Source organism: Lytechinus variegatus, chromosome 3 (assembly GCF_018143015.1).
Source record: "Lytechinus variegatus isolate NC3 chromosome 3, Lvar_3.0, whole genome shotgun sequence".
In the NCBI taxonomy this organism is placed as follows: domain Eukaryota; kingdom Metazoa; phylum Echinodermata; class Echinoidea; order Temnopleuroida; family Toxopneustidae; genus Lytechinus; species Lytechinus variegatus.
In genome coordinates, this window is record NC_054742.1 from 52,856,341 (window position 1) to 52,881,362 (window position 25,022).

Below are 25,022 nucleotides of genomic sequence, written 5' to 3' on the forward strand. Positions count from 1 at the left end.
AACAAGTTACTTTCCGGATGGCGTAGTCGATCTAGCTAACGTTGATGTTATTTTTTTACAAATTCGCTTGGCCTTGGGTAAGTTTCATAGTTGCCAGTTGATTGATATAGTATCCATAGTTGATATTATTTGTTGTTTTTAATCATCTTGACACCACTGTAGGTCTTCTGTTAGAGCTGAAGCCAGTTTAAATCGTGAAAGTTTGGGAATATTCCATACACAGCTCAGCAAGGCAAATTATAATGCAATCGTGTGCGATTATTTGTGTACACAAGTGAATGAGGGGTATCACGATTCTTTGTGCTATCTTATTCGAATAGCGCAAGAGCATAATCACCGGTTACATGTGTGTGTAATATTCTCATCAAAATTTGACTGCTTAGCCAGCCTTTTTCAAAAGAAATTCTTTTTTTACCAGAATAAATAATGTCCAACTTTTCCTGTAGATCTAGAGTAAGTTGTCCAGAATTTGACAAGCTTTTTCTTTTTGCAATATTTCTTGTTCTAAAATTAAATTGAAAATGTCTTTTCTTTCAGTTTCAAAAAATGAAATGGCATGCGAATGCCCAAGCAGGCAATGGCATCGTTGTTTGTTGAAATTTTTAGTCCTAGCAATGTTAGATTCATTTCTCTACTTTTAATTGCAATGCTTATTTTCTCCTGAGGTCTATCTCAATAAAAGACAATATTTAATAAAATTTTGAAATGTATCGCCATGTTTTGCTCCTGGGCCTGGCATTCAACAGTACGTCCCCGCCCTCCATTCGGCATACCGGTACTTGCTCGTTCAAAAGTTGTCATGTGAGAGCCCAAGGCTCGACATTAGCGGTGGCCCGGAGCCACCAGAAATTAATCATATCGGGCAACCATTATTGAAAAAATTTTAAGTTTTGGTGGCCCGAATCGGGCCGAGTTTGCTGTACATATATGCACTATTTATTTACTTTGCCATTATGATGAGTGTGTGTCTATACGGAGATTAAAAGTCCACACAACCTGGGAACAATACAATCCTTTTATTCTTTTTTAATCATTTCTTATTTACAATGATAGAACAATTTATATATACTGTATTACCACAAAATAAGCAAAGTAAAATAACAGCAAGCACGATTTACATACAACATGTACAAAAAATAGTGGTAGTGGCTGCAGAATATTTCAGAAGTTTGTTTTATTCATTTTTAATTAGTGTTTTTCTTTATATTTTTCGGGCCACCAAAAAAAATTATTTGAAGGTTTTGGTGGCCCAAATGGGCCACCACCAAAAAAAGTTAATGTGGAGCCTTGAAGAGCCAATTAATTGCACCACACCGCATGCGATATATGCAACCAGGAAGTGCAGCTTCCAAGTTCCATTTGCTGAATTTATACTCCTAATGCTCGGACCCCATTAATTTGAAGATACGATTCTAAATTTGCAAGAACGTTCGTGAACTCAGAACAAAACCACAGATTTCTTCATTTAGATCGCATTTTTCTGCAAACCCCATTTCTTAAATCTGAGCTCAGCCACCTCATGCTCTGGAAATAACATTTACTGTATGGCACAGATTCAGCATTTTTAACGGAAAATTTTGTCTTTTAAAGGGGATTTTAGATTTCGAATTGGGACTTGCATGTTGTGAGTGATAATGCCTGTGTAGGCCTATATTACAGTGTGTTTGGTGTGTGTTGTGGTTGTTGACTGTGCTGGCTCGTCAATAAGTGGAGGTGCTACAGTGTCGAATTCCGGGCGCGTTACTCTATAGGCTATCTAAAAAAAAAGAATTTCTTTTTTTATTCAGTAATTGCCTTGTCGATCGAGCTGTCGGTGTCAGTGACACTGACAGTGTCACTTGTGAAGTTGTGTCAGTTTTTTTTTAAACTTAGAAATTGAGAAAAAACCATCAAACAAACCTGGGACTCTTGAGTGTGGAGTGTGATCATGTCTCTGTGTTAGCCAAACTTGTTGACGTTATAACATGTAGGGAAATTCCACCTCTTTTTTTTTATAAGAGGGGGTCAAAACATATCCTCAATAAATTCGAACATGGCCCATTGGGTTTTACTATGGGACTTTACAAATGTGTGTTATTATAATTAGTAAATAGCGATTTCTTTATCATAAAATTGCACTAAATGAGGTTTTTCCACATGAAAAATGTAGTAACTTAAATTCTAATCATTGGGTTTGCATGATTTTTTAAAGAAATGTGTATCTTGAAGAATACAACAAAATAAAGTTTTTGTGCATGGTACCACAACAGGTGGAGTACATGTAGTTTATGAAACTCTTTTTTGAATTTCCCACTATCTGATCTCTTGTTGAATCTGTGATTTCTACAATTCTACTCTGAATTTCTTCACTATGACAATTCCCACATCGTGACTGCACTCGATATCATATCACACTTGATCGTACCCCGCGCCAGTACCTGGCCGGCCCGTTGGGCAGCGGGTTGGGCTTCACATGCACACATCCTTCGAACAACACGGTCCTGTGTTGCTGCCTTCTACATTTGTATAAATATGTAACAGCACTATATATCAAGGTCTTAAAATCCAAAATGGCGGATTGGCGAAAGTCATTGACTGCGGATAACGATTTGAAAAAAAAAACAAATTATCGATGAAATTTCATTAAACCGTAAAATAATGCTAATAATGTGAAATGTGAGGATGTATTCATGTCAAATGAGTTTGTCAAAATATTTTGTGCACCTGCATAGATCCGATTTGGACGGATTCTATTGTGTTGTTGGTACAGTGGCAGATACAAATTTTGACCAGCGCGAGTGTTATATTCCTATTCAATGGGTAAACGGAATTGTCACATTTCCATGTGTACAAAGTCTATGGGGAATTTCCGTTTTCCGACATGCTGAAACGGAATTTGAGATTTTCTGAAATGGAAAAGGCAATTTTTCAAATGGAAAATCACTGTCCCTAAAAATGTATAGTTTATTGGGATACAGCCAGGTACAACCTGTGCTTCATTATACACCCATAGTTGTTTTCACAGGGTAATAGGGCACTTAGTCCCTTTTTTTCCTTTAATAGTTGCCAGCTGGGCAACCTATAATATACTAGTAGTGTGCAGTGTATTATAGGTTGCCCAGCGGGCAACAAAAGTTTAGCAAGAGCCCTTGATGTACAAAAATTCATTGGTGTAATTTTATAAAGGTAGGGATAGAGGAACATACATTGTATTTTTTTTTACTTGTGATATTTTTGAATGACCATTGATAAATGGTGAAAAATGTGTGATCTATTTTTTTTCAGCCTGAGGAAATTGTCTTCTGTTCAAAATAACAATAAAACATATTCATTGTAATCACAATGAAGAGTAGATCATCTTCAATATGAAAGAATAATGGGGAAAAAAATTGAATGAACCATGTATAACCCTACACATGTACACCAAGGGTTGAAAGTTCCAGGTGTTACTTGGTCAAATCACTGTTATGATACATGTAGCTCCATCTCATTTTTGGCTGCTGAGCTGACGAAGTTGTTGATAGCATCATAGTAATGTCCATAAAAAATGCAACCTGATGGAATTAGCATTGTTTGATATGGTTCAGTGAAGTTGATTCTTATTGTCGAATCTGTAAAAAAAATGAAATATTGAATAATTAAAACCATAATTAAAAAACAAAAGAAGTAGTGAGTGAGGGACATCATCATCTGTCTCATTTGCATCTCACTGAGTTGTGCATACATGTATATCACTGTTTTGTGAAAAATAGTGAAACTTCAGTGTCTTAATTTTTCTTATTTTACACATACATGCAGGCCTACTGTGGGGAGGGAGTTGAAATCATTTTTGTTTGATATTTAAACCTGTTCAATATTTGGGCTCTTTACCCTGCATGTGTAATTTTAATGGCCTCAAAATGCAGCCATTCTCATCAAAATCCTTGAATTAGTGTGTAATATGAATGGGTGAGCAGACATGTGTGGCACCATTGTCCCCCCCCCATCTGTGAATTTGGAAGTACATGTACATTATATATATTTGTTCAATTTGTTAATGAGATTTGGCTTTTTTAAATAAGAAATGATGTCAATTTAAATTTTTCTGAAATTTCAAAGAAATTCATGCTTATTCTTAAGTTCAATTTTTTGGTGCACAAACATGCCCCCCCCCCCTTCATACCATCAGGATTCTCACTCATGCAGACTACCAGCAGGGCTTACCCCACCTGTCATGGATTAGATGCTTTTTCGCTCCTCTCATTCTTGATTTTAAGAACATAACCCAACTTGTTCTTAGTCCCAAATCAAGCATCCAAAGTAACAAAATCATCGTTTTCTGAAAGAAAATTAAGGAAACATGACTTCAAAGAGACAATCCCTGTAATGAATAAAATTGCTATTCGTGTGCTACATGTAAATTCTAGACTAGCTACAAATATTAAGTTTGTTGAATTAACACGGGATGACATAGTGAGCATGGGAAATACATGCGCTGAAGTTCTTCCATAATTGAAAAATGTTAAGGAATGGTGGCTCGATGAGTCGATGCAGATCTATGTACATGTTTACTGTGTGATTTCTGCTGTCTCTTTGGAGCAGAGATGGTTGCATCTCTATTCAGTCATCCATGTACACATGTTGTGAGAGGCTTTGCCTTATGTAAACAGTGCCTAGAAAATCACCTTCCCACCTGCCAATTCTAGTACCACCTTTTAAAAACTAAGTTTGACATGACAATTCAAAATATCTTGACAAAATGATTACATCAAAATTTGACATTCTTTCCTGAAATGCTAGTTCTATTTTGTTTTTGGAAAAAATGAGAGGATATTTGCAGCGAGTGGTTCGCCGCCATTCTGGCTTTTATTATGGAAAGCAGTTCCAATATCAACGGCTTGATCGTGTAGCGATTGTGGTTTTGATTCTCTTGCTGAGCAATCAGTCCATCAACTGCGCAGTTGTTTTCCATTCCATAGGCTAAGATGGAAGCATAACCACTCGACGAAAATACCATAAATAATTATTAATAAATGATTGTGCCAAAATTATAGAATTTATCCACTAGATCAAGAGATTTTATAAAATATACTTATAAAAAAAGCACAGCTAATTGCAAATGTTTGTGCTTTTAAATATTTTCTGACAGTCTCCCAAAACTATTTATTGAATACGTGTATTCCTTGTAAATTGCTGTCTTGTCAAGGCAAACTACCTGCATGGACAAACATAGTTTGGCAATAAATTGAATTTAGTGAACAACATTTATGTGAATTTTATTTATTTTATGTATTTATTTCTTTCTGCATGTCATGATAATTTACATAGTGTAACCATCACAAAATTGATTACATTGAATTTTACATAATAATAATGTATAATTATGATGATTAACATAACATTAACATAACTGATTATAACAAGGTTGCAGACATGCAGTGGGATGACAAAATAAGCAGATGCTTGAGCTGTTGTCAGACCTTTGAATATATGAAATGCATACATAAATATAAAAACAATACTGAAAAGTCAAAACTAATGATTACTCAAAGAAGGGAAAGAAAAAGAAAAACAAAACAAAGAAAACTAAATAAACAAATTATTATGTTCCACAACTATTTACAAATATTTACAAGGAGTGTGTGAGGCGTAATAATACTTGAAATTATATCAATCTTTAAGTTTAAAATCTGCAGGTGTAGATGCAGTCATGATGTTCGAATTATAAATGAAGCCTTTTATTACAGGATTTACAAGGTATTCCCCATTTTCTTCTATTCACAGATATTAATAGAGTCTAGCTGCAACTTTGAAGATGTAGTCTGACCGATTTAAGATTCTATGTCCAGATAGCGAGTCCCAATTACTGAAATTGCATTCTTCTGTGAAGCTTGTAACTTTAAGGAAGGCTATCGGTAATCATGCCTGGAGCATTGAAGAAACCTCTCTACATCAGCTCCTCCCTAGAGGAACTCAACAAGAAGGTGGACCAGAACATAACCAAGGGACAAACTTCGAAAATGTGAGTAATAAGTTCACATGTGTGGCTAATGAAAATGATAAATCTTCGCATATATCACTTGGGGTATGTATGTACCCAACCAATGATCAAGTTCATTGTTCATGAAAATAATGTTTTTTACAATGTAGGGCTTGTTCACTTTGTCAACTCACAACTTCCCAGAAATCATGCTTTTTAACCCAAATGACAGTCTCATTAAATGCCACTGCAGAGAGTGATATATATGATAAGTATAGTATATGTCACTTATATAATTTTTATGAATCATTTGGGTTTTGCTACAAAATAATGCAGTTTATGTTTCACTCTGACACCAGATTGGCTAGATCAGCTAACAAGGTATTTACTGAGGCAGAAAAAGCTGATAAAAACCTTGATGAGGAACGTGCCTATGTGTTGTTCATGAAGTACCTCACACTATGGAAAGCTGTTCAGAAGGCAAAAGATTATAAGTTACACAAGGTAAGTTTAAATTGACTCCGTTATTATAGCTGAAAGTATCCAATTCTGTAGCAAGTATTTTTTTTTTGAAAATGGAGGAGTGAGAGTCTCTTAAATCAATAAAATATTTGAGCAAAGGAGAATTTTAAAAAAGACATTAAAACTGATAAAGAACCAGTGATTTTGTAAATGTAAGCATTTACCATCTTAACAACCATTCATGCTTTTCCATGTATTCTACATTATAAACTGCAGCAACATGTGGCATAGAAAAAAAAATGTGTTTGAAATATTAACAAACTGTATATGTACCATTTTTGCAAAGACTGGATGATATCTAATGAAATAATTTTCAAGTTTTTTTTATTTATTTTTCTAGGATTATATTGATACTCTCATTGGTACTTCAGGATGCAGAAAGGCTATAGATAAAGCAGAGGAACTCTCGGCATCATTGACCTTGAGGTGAGTATTTAATGTGATTCCTTAATCATTGGGAGTATTTGTAGTATTTTTCTTTCTGGAATGAAATATTCCTAGTTCTTCACATTACATGTCAGCTGAGCTTACTAGTTTTAGCCCAAAATAGGCATGTATACTGTATGCATTCAGTATATTTATTACAAGGAAAATACAACTTTCATTCCTATACCTGAAGTCGCATAGATTGTATAAGAATTATATATTTTTTGAATTCATTGAAATAAAGAATTGTAAGTGCAATGCAAGTAGATAGTCTGTATATATATAACCTATTCTTTTGTGAGGGATTTTCACAAATTTTAAATTAAAAAAACATTTAAAAAAAATAAATTATCACCATACAAAATATCCTTGCAGCACACTTGTGCCAATTTTTTCAAAATTTAATTACTATATTAATGGAGTACAGTACACTGTAGCTGTACTGCCCATATATATATCTGGACACTGCATGCATCATGCACCTCATAAATTTGTCATAGTGTCCCAAAGGTAGCGTGTATTAGTGGGAACATGTATCACACACATGCAAATATGCAGCAGAAGCCTTCAGCCAATAGAGATTTATTTGCAAATAATATGAGTCATTCAGTAATGTAAAATGATAATAAAAAGTAATCATTTTCAAATTCCCTGAATTTTCATCTTAAAAAAAATCATATGTACAGTGAGCTCATGCAGTGATGGATAATGATTATGATAAATAAGTTATCATTTCCAAATTCCCTAATTTCTAATCGTATTACAGGTACAATGAGCTAGAGGAAGCAAAGGAAGCAAGTAAGAAACTAGAAGAGGAGAAAGAGAAAGTGAAAACAAATGGTTTGAAGGATGCCAAGTCCAAAGATGGAGATGAAGATTCGGTGGAGAATGGAGTTCCAGAGGAGGAGGAGAAGAAAAGAGAATTAGGTAAGATAAAGATGAAATTAATATAGCCCTTGCAATTAATAGCAAAAGAACCCACTTAAAACAAAACTCTTGTGAGTTTAATATAAACATCAAAGGTACTTTTGAAATAATATAGTCCTATTAGGAATAAACTACTTTTAAACCAAATATTTGTGAATATACTTAAACAAAATTGTCTGCAATTGGAGAAGGGTTAATCTTAAATTTTTTATCAACCATTCGGTTGGGCAATATAAAGATATCACAAGTATAACCTTTATTTTCAAGGAATGGCACATATTATGTAACCTTGATTCTTGATGATTGTGTATGCTGTTGTTTCTTAGCTTTACTTCTTCAAGGTAGTTGATGTACTTTTGGTCTGACTCAGAAGTGATAATTGGTTTTAATTCTAACTGGTTCTCACCACATAGTAATGACTGTTAAATTACGTTATAATAGTCATTCAGTAGGCTCTGCACAAGTCTCCCTTCCATAAGTTGACAAATTGCTTAAAGGGGAATGAAACCTTTGGAACAAATAGGCTTGTGTAGAAACAGAAAAATCAGAGAATAAGAATAAAGAAAATTTGAGAAAAATCAGACAAATAATGAGAAAGTTATGAGCATTTGAATATTGCAATCACTAATGCTATAGAGATCCTCCCATTGGCAATGCGACAAGGATGTGTGATGTCACTGATGAACATGCAAGGTAACCATAATGGTAATTTCTATCCAACGAGGCCCTGTTTGGTTGTAAGTTATACCTTTGTAATAGTCATAGTAGGAAATCAATCAATCAGCAAGGAGAGGTATCCTGTGATGGTACATGTGCATGTTTAAGTACTGTAAAGAACATTGTTTGACTTCGGCAGCTTCCTATGTTAAAATCCTCATATTCCATACCCACAATATTGTCATCAGGGGCCACTTTCATGAAGCATTACAACTGTTGTAACTTTACCACTTTTGCACCCACCATTGTAACGGGGCTCAGGGCCCAATCACAATCAAAATTTCCATGGAACTTACACAAATTGCAAATTTACTATAGTTGTAGGGTCTTTATTAAACGGGCCCCACCCTCGGGTAGTAGATAATTTGAACTTTTAATCTTATTTACATGTATATCAGGAAAAGATGGTGTGGTCACTGCCATTGAGCTTTATCATGAACTAGTGAGCAACACAAATTCAGTCCTAATCATGGACGTCCGTCGATCTGACCATTTCAAAGACTCTCACATGAACATCGGAGAGTGTATGAGCATTCCTGCCGAGATTCTGAAACCTGGGTAAGGAATCCTTCTTAACTGAATGTACAACCGACTTACAAATGAACTAAATATTATGATATATTTGACATCTTGAAATCAAAATGTGAACACCTCTCCTTGGTATGTGTAATCCATTTCACCTTTCGCCCACTTCCAAATAAATGAAAGCAAAATATTATCCCCTCCATTAAGTGTGTATAATCCTTTGCACCTCAGTTACCTTTTCCTCTTTCCATTTCCGACCCTTTTCTAAAGAAATCTGACAAGTCACTCGTAGAAGCCTAATATTTTAACAAATTGTGTGAAACTATTTTTATTAAATATTTTATCAATATTTGTTATTTGAGAATGTTTGTGTTCGTCCAGTAACATCAAAAGTCCTATTGCAGAATTCAGATGGACATTTTAAAGCATTTTCACTTTTAGAAATGAATAAAAATTATAATTGTCTGAGTTGATGTTATTTGATTTGTATCATCACATTGTGTACAAAGATGGTCTTTAATATTTTCTTGCCTAGAACGACTGCTGCTACACTGGAGAAGGGTTTAGGAGAGGAAGCCAAGGCTATGTGGAAAAAGAGAACTGACGTGGAGTTCATTGTACTCGTAGACTGGGACCAATGCCAGAATACAGACTCCACTCTTGCCATCGTTCAAACTGCCATGGTTAAGGTACATGTAGGCCTGAGCTATAATAAATATTCTAATATCGTTTGAAGATCGTAACAAAACCTATTCTATTCTAGGGCACTGTATTGTTAGCCTATATTCAATGGAATTTCTAAAATACCTTCTGCAAACAACATTTAATACATTTCAATTGGAAATCTTCGAGATGAAACAACATTCTTCCTTTCTAAATTTTGAATTCTCACTGATTTAATTCTACCCTGTGTGATGGAAATCCTGTATTTTAAATTGAGCTTATTAGTGTGTATGTTCCTTTGAAAAATCATTGCCATGCTATTAATATTGTTATGTGGCCCTGTTCAGAATGTTATATTCTATAATTGAAAAGGATATCTTTCTTTATTGGATATGTGTATATAGTGGGACTGGGGTACTACTTACAAGAATCCATCGCTGGTACTAAAGGGTGGATATGAGGACTGGCTCTTCAAATACCCTATGTATACAAACAATCCTCATGCAAAGAAACCTGTAGAGAAGGGAGAAGAGACCAAGGATTTGTGTAAGTATGCTGAGCCCTGTTGTATTTAGTTTTATGTAGTGGTTATCAGTGGCGGCACCATGGTCTAGTGGTTATCTGAGGGACATGGGTACGATTCCAAGCCATTGCTTTTCCTTCAGCAAGAAATTTACCTATATTTTGCTGCACTTAACCCAAGTGAGGTGAAAGGTAACTGGTAGGAATTTATTCCTTGACAAGCAGTGCACATATCAGCTGCTCTGCTAAGTGCTCAATGCTCTATTCAGGTAAATTATGCTGCATTACTGTAGAGCGCTTAAAGGAACTTCTGATGAAGTAAGTGTTCAGCGCTATATAAGCACGTATACTTACTGTTATAGTTTCAACTTATTTGCTGATGATCAAGTGAGCATTCCATGATGCTTTTTGTTAGTGATTTTCATGTCTATTTCGTGTCTGTTTTTAGCCAAATAGTTACAAGGATTTTAGTAGTTACCATTTGTCATTGAAAATCACTGACTAGATGTTTTCATAATATACTCCCTAGAATTTGATCAATAGCTCAGTCCTAGACCTTTCACTACAGGCATTCCTTTTTAAAAAGCAAAATGGGGTTTTATAAAAAAATAAAGACCAATTTTTTTTTCAAATGGTAGGTCACCATTTTAAATGATGGTATTATTGAATATTAGTGTCTAATGATGGTATACATATTAATCTTTTCATTCATACAATAAAAGGGTGCAAAATTACAAGAATGCAACATAATACAAATTTTATTATGTTATATTTTTCACATTTAGTCCTATTGATCCTTATTTCTATGCTTCTTTCTTTCCCAGTGGATTTTGATTACCCTGTATTTGAAGATGAAAAGCCACTGCCAATGGCCCTACCTCCTCAACAACTGAACAATGCACCAACAAGTCAGGCACCCTCAGTGCAGAATGGCAATGACAACGGTGTCCACCAGGACAGGATGTTCTTCATCTCTGGGAAACCTGGCCACACTAGCCAGCCTGGCCAAAGACCGGTAGTCAATCGATCCGTGAAGCCTGGTGCAACCAAACCCGATCCACCTGCTCCTAGTAGAGATCAGATAGACTTATCAAGAGACAAACCTAAATCAACACCCACTCCTGTAGCTAATCAAATCAATAATAACCTAGAGAACAAGACGGCGCCACAGACAAATCTTGCCAACAGTGGACCTGGACCTGCAGTGAGTACTACGAAGCCAACTCCTGCAATGCCGGCTGTCAATCGCAATCTGAAACCCAAGGTTGATAACAAAGTAGCAAACATCAATGTTAAAGATTTTAGTGATTCCACTGCTGAAAGTTCAAACGCCTCTGTGAATATCAATATCAATAAGCCAAGGACTGAGCCAAGAGATGATAGTACTATGTCCATGAAGGATCCTTCAGTGGAGGCAGGCATGAAATCGGATGTACACTTAGAAGAGCTCAAAAAGAAAGAAGAGCAGGTAGGTACTGATTACTCGGATATTATGAGTAAACTAAAGAGTCTTATGTGAAGTAATCTAAAAATTTGAATGAGTTTATATTTATCTGACAAACTGATAATAATAATGGCATATTTACTCAGGGTAGCCACTTCAGTTCCGAAAACTGGTAAATGATTATCCGATGCAATTGTAGGCATGATTTATAGAAATCAAATAGATTTAGATTATTGACAGGTAACCTTTAAGAAATGCATAAATGGCACTGTATATTTATCCAGCAAAATTGTTTAAGAACATTATAAAAATTAAATGTACTTCGAACAAGTTCATAGATTGACCTCTTTGCTGCATTGTCACATGTGCTACAGGCTAGGAATGACTTGAACAAGATGCGTTATGACAAGACGAAAGCTGAAAATGAAAAACTCAAAGAAGAAAAGCTCGAAATGGAGAAGAACCTTCTGAAACTACAGCAAGAGCTTGCAGAAGCCAAAGCAAGACAGGAACAACGGAAGAGAACATCCCAGAAGACCTCTTCACCAAGCCATACTGCACAGTCTCCATCTCCTGTGGCTGCTGGGAGTAAGGATGCTCCTGATTCTGCTAGCAGTTCCAGCGATGCTACCCCAACGACTGTTAGCTCCACACCAGCTCCAAGGGAGGAGACAACAGATAGTAAGTCTAAGGAGCCTGCTGCTGATAGAAATGCTGTGCAACCCAATCAAAATTCAAATGCTGCCACAGCAGAGAAATCCGCTTCAGGAGCTTCTGTAGGAGAGGTCAGCACCTCATCAAGTACTTCATCATCGGCATCTTCACCACCTGTAACAAAACCAGCTGCAACTGCTCCAGCTTTGCCTAAGGGTTGGGAGAAACGATTCGATGAGAAGAGTAAACGCTATTTCTATATTGATCATAACACTAACACCACCCAATGGCACCCACCAGGGGAACCATCCCCTAAGCCTGTGGCAAGCGAAGCCAAGGGATCTATCCATGGTCCCACTACAGCAGTGGCTTCATCAAAGCCCAAAGGTGGGTAATGACAATACACTGTCTGTATTGATGTATAAAATATGATTTTTTACTGAATAGGTTGCAAATTTAGAGCGAAATCTTTCTTTGTCCAAGTGATATATCAGATAAAGTGTGTTGCTTTAAGAAATGTTTGAAAGAATGATGAAATGAGGTCTCATTTTGGAAGTTAGATGCAGATTATCAAGATTATATAAGATTATAGATCAGTATTCATGAATTATGATGAAAAGATATCACAATTCTTGGCAAAGTTGTTAATAATTTTTATCAATCAGCTCAAAACCCATGATAAGTTGCCAGGCAAGGTTTTCTGTAGTAGGCCAAAAAAGTACTTTGCTCTCCAAACATAAGAGCTTAATAAACCAGCTTATCTGAAGGGTAACCTTTTGTCTACCTACTGCCAAAATTTAAAGCCAAAATTCTTAATGAAAAATGAGACACAAGTTTCTTGAGACCATTCTTTGGGACTGTTGAAAGTTGCATTGAATTTTAAGCAGCACACACAACTTCCAACCCTGATCTTCTTGTTCTTTGGAAATCTCCCCAAAATTCTTCTACATTGATTTAAGTAGCTATATAGTTTATGTATTATTATAAAGCTGAGGATCTGCTTTTGCAACTACTAAAGTATATTTTTACTTCAAAATTCACTTTTACCAACTTTATACAAGTCTTTTAAATATTAGCAAGTAGATGCATGTTTCCAAATTTCAGTCTATAAATGTATGGGATAGACAAATATATCTTATTTTTCAAATAACAGGTGAGTTGTATTCAGATGTTGGAGATAATCCTTTTCGATAATTGTAAGGTTTACACTTGTCCCTAAAACAGTATACTGCTTAACTAGCATGAAAGATATGCATAATAAAGGTTGTTCATGATGACCTGAAAGCACATGTGAAGGTGTCTGACATAACATTGAATAGTATGTCCAAATAAGATAGGTAGTAGATTGACAACAGGTACCTGTTTAATAGTTTCCCTTTAAAAGAAGCCTGAATTAAATGAATTGCTAAAGAAACAAGTATATTCGGTTCCCTTCTTTCAGGTGAAAGCCCCTCATCACGACCTTCTGGTCAGGTAACCCGCAAACCTCTCAAGTCCGACTCGGTGGAGCCTTCTGCCAAGTCAAGTGGTCTCAAGAGATCCTTCTCCTCACCCAACATCGCCCAGATGGTGATGAATGAAGGTGAAGCAAGTTTCTCTAAACCATTTCCATCTGTGGATAGGAGTACTAAACCAGTGGAGAGGTAAGTTTAGGCCCTATTTCCTGAAATGAAGTGTTAATAACATTTTACAGGCATTAAAAGCTTCTTTTAATGTCTCGGTTTATTGGCTTTGGTGCAAATTTGTCGTAGAATTATAGCTCTTGTAAAACATTAAGATGGCGATGAATTCAATTGACGCAAACTTCATTGGAAAACACAATGATAGCTAATAATCAAACATACATATTTGTACCTCATTTTAATATTAACATCATCTGATATCAATACAAACTTTTTTATATTTAATCATCTATAGTTGGATATGGGACTTAAATAGCCATGCTTCCTTTAGCATTTTTAATGATCATAAACTCACCATGTGAGAATTTCTCTTATTCACTTATTCTTCTGAATCACCATCCATTCAAGACAACAACAAAAAATCAAAAAGGGGAGCACAAAGTTCAAAACTAAATTTGTAATTGCAATTTCCTGAGAGAAAATTTGTTTGGGAATATTACAAAATTATCTCACCAAAATATGAGATATTTCATTAAGATACTATATATGTAGTATGTGCACCTAATTATTTTTTTCCCCAGTTATTGGGTTATGATATTGTATTCAAATGTTTTCCTTTCAGGCCACCACAGGTAATATCCCAGACTACTCACAGTAGAGTCCGTCATCTCAATCCAGTGCATGGGAGCCAAGTAAGTAGAAATACTAATCTTGATTTTTATTTTTATTTTTTTTTTACTCATTTACAGTATTTACTTTTTCAAGTCAGTCATTCATTTTTTCTGTCATTTACCTGTCACCCACTCATTCTTTGTTTCCTTCTTTAATCCATTCATTCTTCCATTAGAAGATCGAATAATAGATAACCCTTTACTATTATATTCATAAAATTATATTTTTGTTTAGGGAATGTTTGAGGACTCGTGACAAATTTTGACGGGAGTGTTGAATGAAATGTATTTAATCAATTAAACAGGATTCTTTGAGGTACAATAGAAGGCAAATTTTCCCCCTTTAGCAATTAGTTTGTAATGAACAACCTTTTTTTCAGAAATAATAAGTAATTACAAGTCACTTCCCAGAGGTAGTTAGTGGAAAGAGATAAATTATATGAATGTTATCTTTAATTGTTGTTTTTCTCAAAAGAATGAAGCCCCATTATTGTTTTATTCTTGTGTATATACTGACCCCTTTATGTGGGTCTATTCATTCCAGATCATTTATGAGGTTGTAATTATCAAGGCTTCAGCAGATAAGAGATAGGAAATAAGAATGGCGAAAATGGGGTGATTGTACAAAATTGTTATTTTATGGGACTGCCTTTACATTTTACATTACGGTACACTTCTCTGATTTTCAAATGCAGATTTCTTGAATAAAAATGTGCATCAGTTACTATCATTGATCAAGTTTTGTTTGCCTATCAAAGGGGGTGTTTCGCATATGTTTTGTACTAAAGAGCCTAAAGCTGTTTATAGTGTAAAATGCATTATTAACCCTGTGAGAAGATGAAAACATTTTGATATACTAGTACTAGTATTGACTGGAAATATGTATTTCTTTTCATCATCACTTTGAGATATCATTATTTCCGCATTGAGAGTGTTTCACAAATGTTTAAATCCAGGTTATGTGATCAACACCATGCATTAGCAGTAATGCATGCCTTTCTGACCAACTTTGTGAAACAGATCACCATGCTCATAACTAACTATTCACTACTGATGCTTTAATTTTGAAGGGTCGTGCATTGACTGGTCTACGAAACCTTGGTAACACCTGTTTCATGAACTCTGTGATCCAGTGTCTAAGTAACACTACACCACTTGCCAAGTACTTCATCACAGAAACCTACCTGCGTGAAATCAATAGGTAGGTTCACGTTTGCTCCTCGTGATTTGGTTTTGTTTTTATGGCTTAATGAGAAAGTTCTGGTGAGTGGTTATGAACTTGAGTTATCTTAAAGATGAATTAAATTGAAACCTTTGTTGAAATCAATAGTTAAACTATGGATGGCCAAAGTGGATTAACATTATACTCACTGTGATCAAAGTTAGTTTGATTCTGGTGAGTGGTGGAAGGAACAGTTATCCTGTTTTTGATGTAGTGAAGAAACGATCTAACTTTGAAACAATTTATTGACATGCAACATGCAAATGTACATCTTTTATGGTAAATTATGTTCTATTACCATTGTAAGTCAATGCTACAGAGTGAATAGATGATTCTAAGTACTGAATTGCATGGTTTCCAAAGTCAAAGTAGTATTCATCATTTAGGAATAAGCAAAATATAATTGCTCTAAACCTGAACTTTGATTTTTCCATAGAGCTAACCCCTTGGGGAGGGGGGGTGAAGTGGCCGAAGAGTTTGCAGCGGTGGTCACTGCACTGTGGACAGGTCTGTATCGGTCAATCGCACCAAGAGACCTTAGAGACACTGTCACCAAGTATGTACCTGAATTCAGGAAGCATGTCGGTCACCATCATGATTCACAAGAGTTTCTTCTATTCCTCATGGATGGGCTCCATGAAGATTTGAATGAGGTATTTACAGTATTTACTTTATTCATCTATCAAGTCAGTCATTCATTTTTTATGTGATTTCCCTGTCACCTACTCATTTTTTCTTTCATTCATTCATCCATCCATCCATTCGTTAGAAGATGAAAGAATTAATTGATACTCCTCAAGTCCTATATTCATCAAATTGTGTTTTTTCTTTGGGGAATGTTTGAGGACTGTTTCACTGACAAATTTTGAATAACTATTAAGTTGCCAAGGACAGGAGTGTTGAATGAAGTTCAGTTACTCCATCTAGAAGGATTTCTTCTCTGAGATACAATTGAAGGCAAATTCAGAGTTATATACAGTATTATAGCTATTTAGTCTAAGATCTGGGGCCTGTTTCAGAAAGACCTGTAACTATTGTAACTTTTCCATGATTGTAACTACCTTTGAAACCTTGACTGTGAATGGCTGCTGAGCCCTGTTACCATGGTAGTTGCCAGAATGGCAATAGCTGTAACTCTGTATGAAACGGTGCGAGTTGATATATTCCCAGATTGTTATCACTTCGTTAATATTTCTGTGACTTAAGCAAGCCATTTGGTGTAATGTATGTTCACTCTATTTGTCATTTGGTCTTGTACAGATTTTGGCTCAATTTCATTTTGTGTAATAGTCACATGTAAAATGCAACTTTCTCATTTATTTAAGGATAAGTTGGTATATTAGGAGCTCTTCTTCTCATAGAGACAAAGTGTGGATATTACACAAAACTAAAAGAGCTTATTAATTGAAATTAGATAAAATTGATATATTGGTCAAATAATATTGAGCCCAATCATGACTTGGCTAATGAATCAGTTTTGTCAAATTTACAATTAATAAGCTATGCCAATTCTGTCTGTGGACAAGATGGGAAAAGATCTTTAAAGATCAACATGAAGGTTAAAGTAGCAGACTGCAAAATGGAATCAGACCAATTTGCTAGTCATGGCTTATATAGTTTTGTAGTTTTGTTTTGTAATATACGTATTGAAATTATGTTACAGGGGCTTGCCTCCCATACAAGCTTTGCTTTTCTTGGCAAGCCCCTCCGTTCTGTTTTATATAGTTATTAGTCAAAGTTTAGTTCGCATTAGTTCTCATTGTTGATACCTTCTAATTCTTATGCATTATCCCGATTGATGTTGTACTTTAAATTTGACTATGTATTGTTACATTGATTTAGTTGTGCTTTGTGAACGGAAAATGAATAAATCTAAATCTATATTCCTGTTTGTGCTATGCTCCCAATCTTGTCAGTATCATCTTCTAATTTACATAATTGTCTCCTTTGTTTTCCCCCAAAATGTATCTCAGCAAACCTCATTCATTATGATATGACTCACCGACTGATCAGGATAAGAGTGAAAACAATTGTTTAAAAGACATTTTTTGGTCATGTCACAGGTCAAGAAACGAGAGTACATCAAGGAAGAAGACTTCAGCAAGTATCCAGATGAGCAGGCTGCCACCCTCTCCTGGCAAAACCATGACAAGCTCAACAGGTCTATCATCGTCAGTCTATTCCAGGGTCAATTCAAGTCCACAGTCCAGTGTCTATCGTGTAACAACATATCTGTGAAGTTTGAGGCATTCATGTATCTGTCTCTACCCATACCATCAAACAGCAGGTGTACCCTCAATGTAAGTACGCTCTTTAACATGCCCGATGGCTGTTTCATGAAGCTGCTCCTAAGCTACCTTATGAATGACTTTACACAACTGATAACCCCCTCTTGATGCTAAATCGTAGTCTTAATCACTCTTTCCATCAGCTAAACTTGAAATTTGATCTTTGTAGATTCAAAAAATTTTAAATCAAATTTTGAAAGATGTGAATAGATTCAATATTATACTAATGGTTTACCAATGATTTACTAATGGTTATTTTTTTTGTTCATTACTGTAGTGTGGTGTATCGTTTTAATCATAATTTTTGAAAGACCTTGGGTATTTGATATCTCTACATTTAAGAATCTACTTCCTGTGTTTCAGGATTGCCTGCAGAGGTTCTCACAGCCAGAGAAACTTGCCGGAGACAACGCCACACACTGCACACGTTGTAAAGGAAAACGAAACTCTAAGAAAACCATTCTTATCTGGAAACTGCCCAACATACTCCTTATACATCTCAAGCGGTAAGAGATCACAAAGTTCCACTTTCAATTCAGACGGTTGTCTTCCTCTCAAGGGACTTGATGCCATGAATCCTTTTAAAGATTAAGATTTTTGGTCAGGTTTACATTTTGAAGAGTAGACCATGGCCTCATATATTATTAAGGTTGATTAATGAATTGTGTTCATGAAAGAAGCATTCTGATTGGATCCTGGGAAGTGTTTTCAACGTTGTTTGCATGCAATAGTATTAATGATTGGTCATCGGCATTTAGTGATTGATTGTAAACCTTTAAAGGTCAAGTCCACCCCAGGAAAATGCTGACTTGAATAAATAGAGAAAAATCAAATTAGCACAGTGCTGAAAATTTCATCAAGATCGGATGTAAAATAAGAAAGTTGTGACATTTTAAAGTTTCGCTTATTTTGTACAAAACAGTGATATGCACAAGTAGGTGAGTCAGTCGATGATGTCCATCACTCACTATTTCTTTTGTTTTTTTATTGTTTGAATTAGACAATATTTCATCTTCAAAAGATTTGACAATAAGGACCAACTTGACTGAACCTTATAGTATTAAACAGTGCTAATTCCACATGTTCAGGGCAGCATTAATCGTTGTATCACTTGACAATGAGGAGAAAGTGAGAATATTTCATATTTCCTATAATAGAATATAAAAGAAATAGTGAGTGGATGACATCATAGTCTCCTCATTTGCATACCAGCAAGGATGTGCATATAACTGTTTTGTGAAATTAAGTGAAACTTTAAAATGTCATAACTTTCTTATATTACATTGGATTTTGATGAAATTTTCAGTGTTATGCTTGTTGGATATTTCTCTCTTTATTCAAATTAACTTTTTGTTGGGGTGGACTTGTCCTTTAAATTACAGGGCCCTGAATGGTTGATAATTGGTAAATTGTAAAATATGCACTTGAAACAATGATCTTTATTTGCTGTTTTTATTTTTTTTTGTCAGCTAACAGCCAATTATCACACAAGGATTTTCACTGAAATAGTAATCATGTTAGAAATGAATCTCATTCTTCTTTGATGAGTTTTAGTTTAAGGGTTGAAATTCTTGAAATCCCCATTCTCTTTATTGTAGTTATTTCATTCATTTATCCATTCATTCACCCATTTAGGTTTGTCGGTGTCCTTATTTAATTGTGTATGCCTTATTTCAATGATGTTCATGGTTAAACTGTTGTAAGATTTATAAAGTCCTATGCATTCATTCATTCATTCATTTTACCTTTTCTGTTGTTTATCATCAGTTTCTATTACGAAGGCATGTGGCGACAGAAGCTGCAGACCAATGTTGATTTTCCCAATGATCTCACGATGGATCGCTATGTGATAGGTCCAAAACGCAGAGATATTTATCAGCTCTATGGTGTCTCAAATCACTCCGGAGGTCTCGATGGTGGACATTGTAAGTATCGTGAAAAATTCAATATTTCCTAATCTTTATAAAAGAAAAGGTTGAATTCTTAAAGTAGGAAAATTGTTAGTGTTACCTTATAATTTTTTGTGTAGTTCATGAAAAAATGTCATAGTTAAAAAGATATTGTTCAAAATATGCTACATTTTACAAGGTGTACTTGACCAAGGCCTGATTAAAATGGAAGTGTTTACTCAATAAATATGTCTGATGTTTTTCAAATGGAAAGGCAATTAACCAATTGGTTTATTTCTAACCTTGTCTTTCCCAGACACTGCATGTTGTAGGAATGCTGCTAATAAAAGATGGTACAAATATGATGATCATGAAGTCTATGATGCCTCACAGAGTAGTATAAAGGTGAGTTATACTGTCATTTAGTATTCTATTATTACTTGATTTAAAATATGCCCTGTAACCATGAAATAAAATCAATTACAGAGTCTTTGGCAAATGATATAATGACGAGTTACACTTAAATGAATTTATCTGTGCTGCAAGGTCCCAGGCCATGTAACATGGGGAAATCAATTGTACAGTTGATTTTAATTGTCTTTAGCAAACTTAGTGCAAAGATTTACAATCATTTAAAATATCTTTATCTTTTAGTGCCTTGAGGACCTATGCAGAAAGAGTTCCTTTTCAAAGCAAGTTTTAAAATTATCATGCGCAAGTCCTAAATAGGTGCTTCTGATTGACTAAAAATCAAGTTGCGTTTGATTACTGAAGTTTGATTGCAACTCTATATCCAATGAGACCCAGGTCTGACAAATTTGTTCAGTTTTCTTAGTTACACATCTTACATGTAAAGCTGTATGAAAGTCTATACCTATTTTATTTATGTTACACCTTGCTACATTTTTTTGTTTATTTTGTATAGAGGATAGAGAAAATATCAAATTGTCAGAATAATCTGATATAACTGGTGTTGTTAATAGATAACTTTACCCTGAATCTTCAAATCTTGTCTTGTACGCTTCTATCATAATGTAGCGTGCGTAATAACCTTTTTGTCAATGTTTTTTTCTTGGGCAGTTATGTTATCCAAAACTTTAGCTTTATGCAACAACTCCTATTTTTCCATATGAAATTATTCTTCAGTACCATGTCTTTCTTTTCTACTATTCACAGAGTTCCGCAGCTTACATTCTCTTTTATTCATCTATACCCCTGTCTCCTCCGTGAGTGGAATCAGCCAAGGATTCATGTCACTCACCTTTTTAGAGCCATCTGTCATTGGTGCAGGAAATCTTGCTAGCCTGCCGAAGATTGGCAAATGTTACAATGAACAAGCTCTCAAGATGCAGCACTGTCTATTAACGAATAGATGTGTAAACTAATTTGTTGGGATCTTTATTGAATTCTTGATTGTGCTCTTTTCAATGAGATTCTACTTTTCTGTATTATCAATCCTTTCTTACCATTTCTCCCTGCCTCACTTGCTTATATATAAAAATATTTCTAGGAAATGCATAAGTCTCTGAGCTTTCATACTCTCTTCATGTCATTTAAAACTAGAATTTCATGGCAAAAAATTCCATTGTAGTAATTGCTCTACAGATGCATTTGTATTGGAAATGAAAATATGAAAGTACATGAGGATATTGGAGCTGAACATTCCTTCCCGCCTTGTTTGTGGTGACTGTGGGTCTACATACTCGTGCAGGGCAACTAGATGTTGGAGGAAGTGAATATATTTTTAGTTGATCCAACAATCTCTGTATCTCACACAAAACTTGTGTGTTTACATCCCAATTATCCTATTATTGCTTTGAAGTACCCTGTTTTACCTGATAATCACATAATGAAAATGAACTATCCCTTTAATTATAGGTTCTTCCAAATTCTCTTTCCATTAACTCACCCCCTTCTCTCTTTCGATCATTCTCCCTTGCCACCTTATTCATTTCCCTTTTTTGTATGAAGTGAATTGCCAATCAGGGTTAGATTTTTTTTATTTCATAAGCAAATACTTTTTTCTTGTGTCTGTGATATATAGGGGATTTTACATGTTGGATGTCATTTGATCTAATAATATGCTTAAAATCTATAATCATTTTTTTTCTAGTTCCCAAGGTCCTTGACTTCAGCCGAATTATTATTTTTTCTTCTGATTTTTAATCTGTAGACTAAAATTCCTCCTTTCCATATTTTCTTGAACTTTGTTGTGACCTAAAAATAAGAAGTTTTATTAAGATTTTTTTATGTGACAAACAATGAAAATGAATTGCAATATTTGTAATATAAAAAATCACACACATTATCTGTATATTTTGAGATTCAAGTGTTTCTTATGTAAAATGCATATAATATTATATAACTGCCATGTGTGTAAATTTCTCTACCTGATATAAGCTGTTTGTATTATCCAATCCTTAACAATACAGCTGTACGTTTGTGAATCACATTCTAGTATAAGAAAGTAAATGTTTTCTTGTACTTCATACTAGTGTGAATGGGTAGCCCAGAATTGGTGAAAATGCTTTTATCATCTTTGGAGTCGTATGAATATTTTGTTGTGCAATTGAGAATGTCTTTATCATTCTTATCCTTCATATCACTCTCATTCTTTTTATTTCACCCAGACTAATATTGCAAGCTCTTGTTTTAGTATTATATCCAAGAGTGTATACTTTTCACTGTTGCAAGAAATGGCCCATAATCTTTAAGATCACGAAACACTTTACAATTTGTCTGAGATCTGATGTTTTCTATACTTAAATAAACTTGATATGAAAATTAAAACATGTGAAAGTATTTTGTTCATAGTTATTGATAGTGTTATGAGTAATCAAGTTAAATTTTGAAGTTCTTAATCATTGTGATGTTGTGATCGGCCATGTATGATAATTTATTTATAACATTTATGCAGTATAATTTATTTTCAACTCAATATCAAAAGTAAAATGTGATTTTAAAAAGTATGGCCCCATTCATTTCCTGTTGTGAGAATCGGGCTTTAAGAGCATAGAGGTCATGATTAAAGGGGTACTCCAGGCTGAGAATGATATGATTTAAACAGATAAAGTAAAATCAGACAACAAAACATGAACATTTCATCAAAATCAAGGAATAACAAAGTAATTAAATGTTAAAGTTGTGCAATATTTCTATGCATGTCTTCATGAATATGCAACAAGCAAGTTGTGGATATCATCTCTCCAGTTCTTTTATATTTTATTACAGGATTTTTTATTTTTGGTTAAATTTTGCCCCCCAAGAATATAAAAATAGGACTGAATACTAATTGAGTACAAGGGAGACATATCATACATACTTGTATGAAATGATTATGATTTTGTATAGTATCAAAGGAAAAGAAAGAGTTGGGACAAGACATCATCAGCCCACCTCCTGCATGTAGCTTGCATATTACCAGTTTCGCAAAATATTGCTGAATTTCAAATTTCAATGAATTTGTATTTTTTACCATGAAATTTAATGAGATGATATTATTTTCAGCCTGAGGCACTACTTTAAGTCAGTATGAAATTAGCTTTATTTAAGATGCCTTTTTTTCAATTGAACAAAATTTGTACTATTCTCTGTTTTTATTTATGTTAATGTTTTGTTTTCTCAATGATCAACTGAATTGAATGTGTTAACTATTTTGTGATTGGTGTGTGAAGATTTATTTCCCTTTCTGATGTGAAAACTATTGTTTTTATCAGATTTCATACATCATTTGTTTTTATTCAAATAGAAAGTTCATTGTTTGAGCCTTCATTGTTCCCAAACATAATTTAGAGTGCAGAGTATTAAGTGGAATTTATTGTACTTTAACATTACAATGGGCATTTTTAAGTACATTTTTCTTTGTCAAGCAGATTGAACTATCATATTCTCTTTATTTTTTATATAATATTAAAATATAATATTCCGGAACTGTAGTTTGGTTTGATGTGTATATATTCTATATAATTCAACCTTATCTTTTGATTGAAAAGTAAGAGTATATAGAGTGTAGGCATATTATAAAGTTGTAAAAAGTTGTCTCAATGTCATCAATATCATAGTGGATATGATCTAATAATCACTTAAACCTGAATTGTAACCCTTTCACGGAAGTAAAAAAAAAGTATAAATCTCAATGCAAAACTCTAGAAGGAAGAGGATTTAGGATGATAGTGCTATGGTTAAATATTGGATGAGAAAAAGGAACTTCCATGTGCATTTGCCTTTTAGTTTGTCTAAAAATATTTCTTTGTGTCATTTGTTTATCAGAATTATATTGTTATAGTTAAAACACGTTTTCTAAGCAGTTTTCTTATTTGCACTTTTATTTTTATTATATTTATGAAAGTGAATTTGCAGACGAGTGGAAATGTGCATGTCTCATTATCGGAGCACAAATCACAATTATGGTTCGTCTTGAATTTAGGTGAACTGACAGGAAATGTCTAAGTGTATCTGTGATTGGCATTGCTATGGAATGAAATTGACTCAGTTTCCCACCAAGTCAGTTTGATTTTACCTGAATAACTTTACACTCTTCTTCAAACAGGTGTATTATATTTATGACCATGTTTTATCTTTTGTAAACGTGATCCAGACATGTATTATACCAGGTGGGTGTTTTATAAAGCTTATTGTTAGTTACAAATGGCATGAATTACATGAATGATGACACATTCTCGCACTTTATATGTCCCTATATGGTTTTGTTCTATGGATGTACTTTTAAATTCACAATGTTTGCTAGAATTTAGTAATTTTAATGTCTACATTGTTTTTGTTTTTTTTTACCTTGGATTGACACATTCTTTGTCATGTTACACTCCAAGTAATCTATCATTTTGAAGTCTAACTTAAATTAATCACCCCCCCCCTTCAAGTGAGGTTGAATTTTTAAACTGTAGTGGAAAAAAAATGCTCTTCTTTCTACATCAGAATAGAATTTCGTGAAGCATCAGTAATTTCCATCAAATTTTTGCTTTGATCCAGTCA

General features: G+C 34.3%; 1 protein-coding gene across 1 annotated transcript; it reads left to right on the top strand.

Annotated features, from left to right (window-relative positions):
* On the top strand, window positions 1–24,395 carry LOC121411341 (ubiquitin carboxyl-terminal hydrolase 8-like). The gene is made up of 19 exons (XM_041604013.1): window positions 1–77; window positions 5,743–5,980; window positions 6,298–6,442; window positions 6,801–6,886; window positions 7,653–7,813; window positions 8,929–9,088; window positions 9,591–9,744; window positions 10,123–10,264; window positions 11,065–11,708; window positions 12,059–12,725; window positions 13,780–13,981; window positions 14,583–14,652; window positions 15,702–15,832; window positions 16,290–16,506; window positions 17,917–18,153; window positions 18,505–18,647; window positions 19,909–20,066; window positions 20,347–20,435; window positions 21,207–24,395. The coding sequence occupies exons 2-19, from the start codon at window positions 5,880–5,882 to the stop codon at window positions 21,258–21,260; spliced, it is 3,561 nt and encodes a 1,186-aa protein (XP_041459947.1). The 5' UTR covers window positions 1–77; window positions 5,743–5,879; the 3' UTR covers window positions 21,261–24,395.
* The last annotated feature ends 627 nt before the right edge of the window (window positions 24,396–25,022 follow it).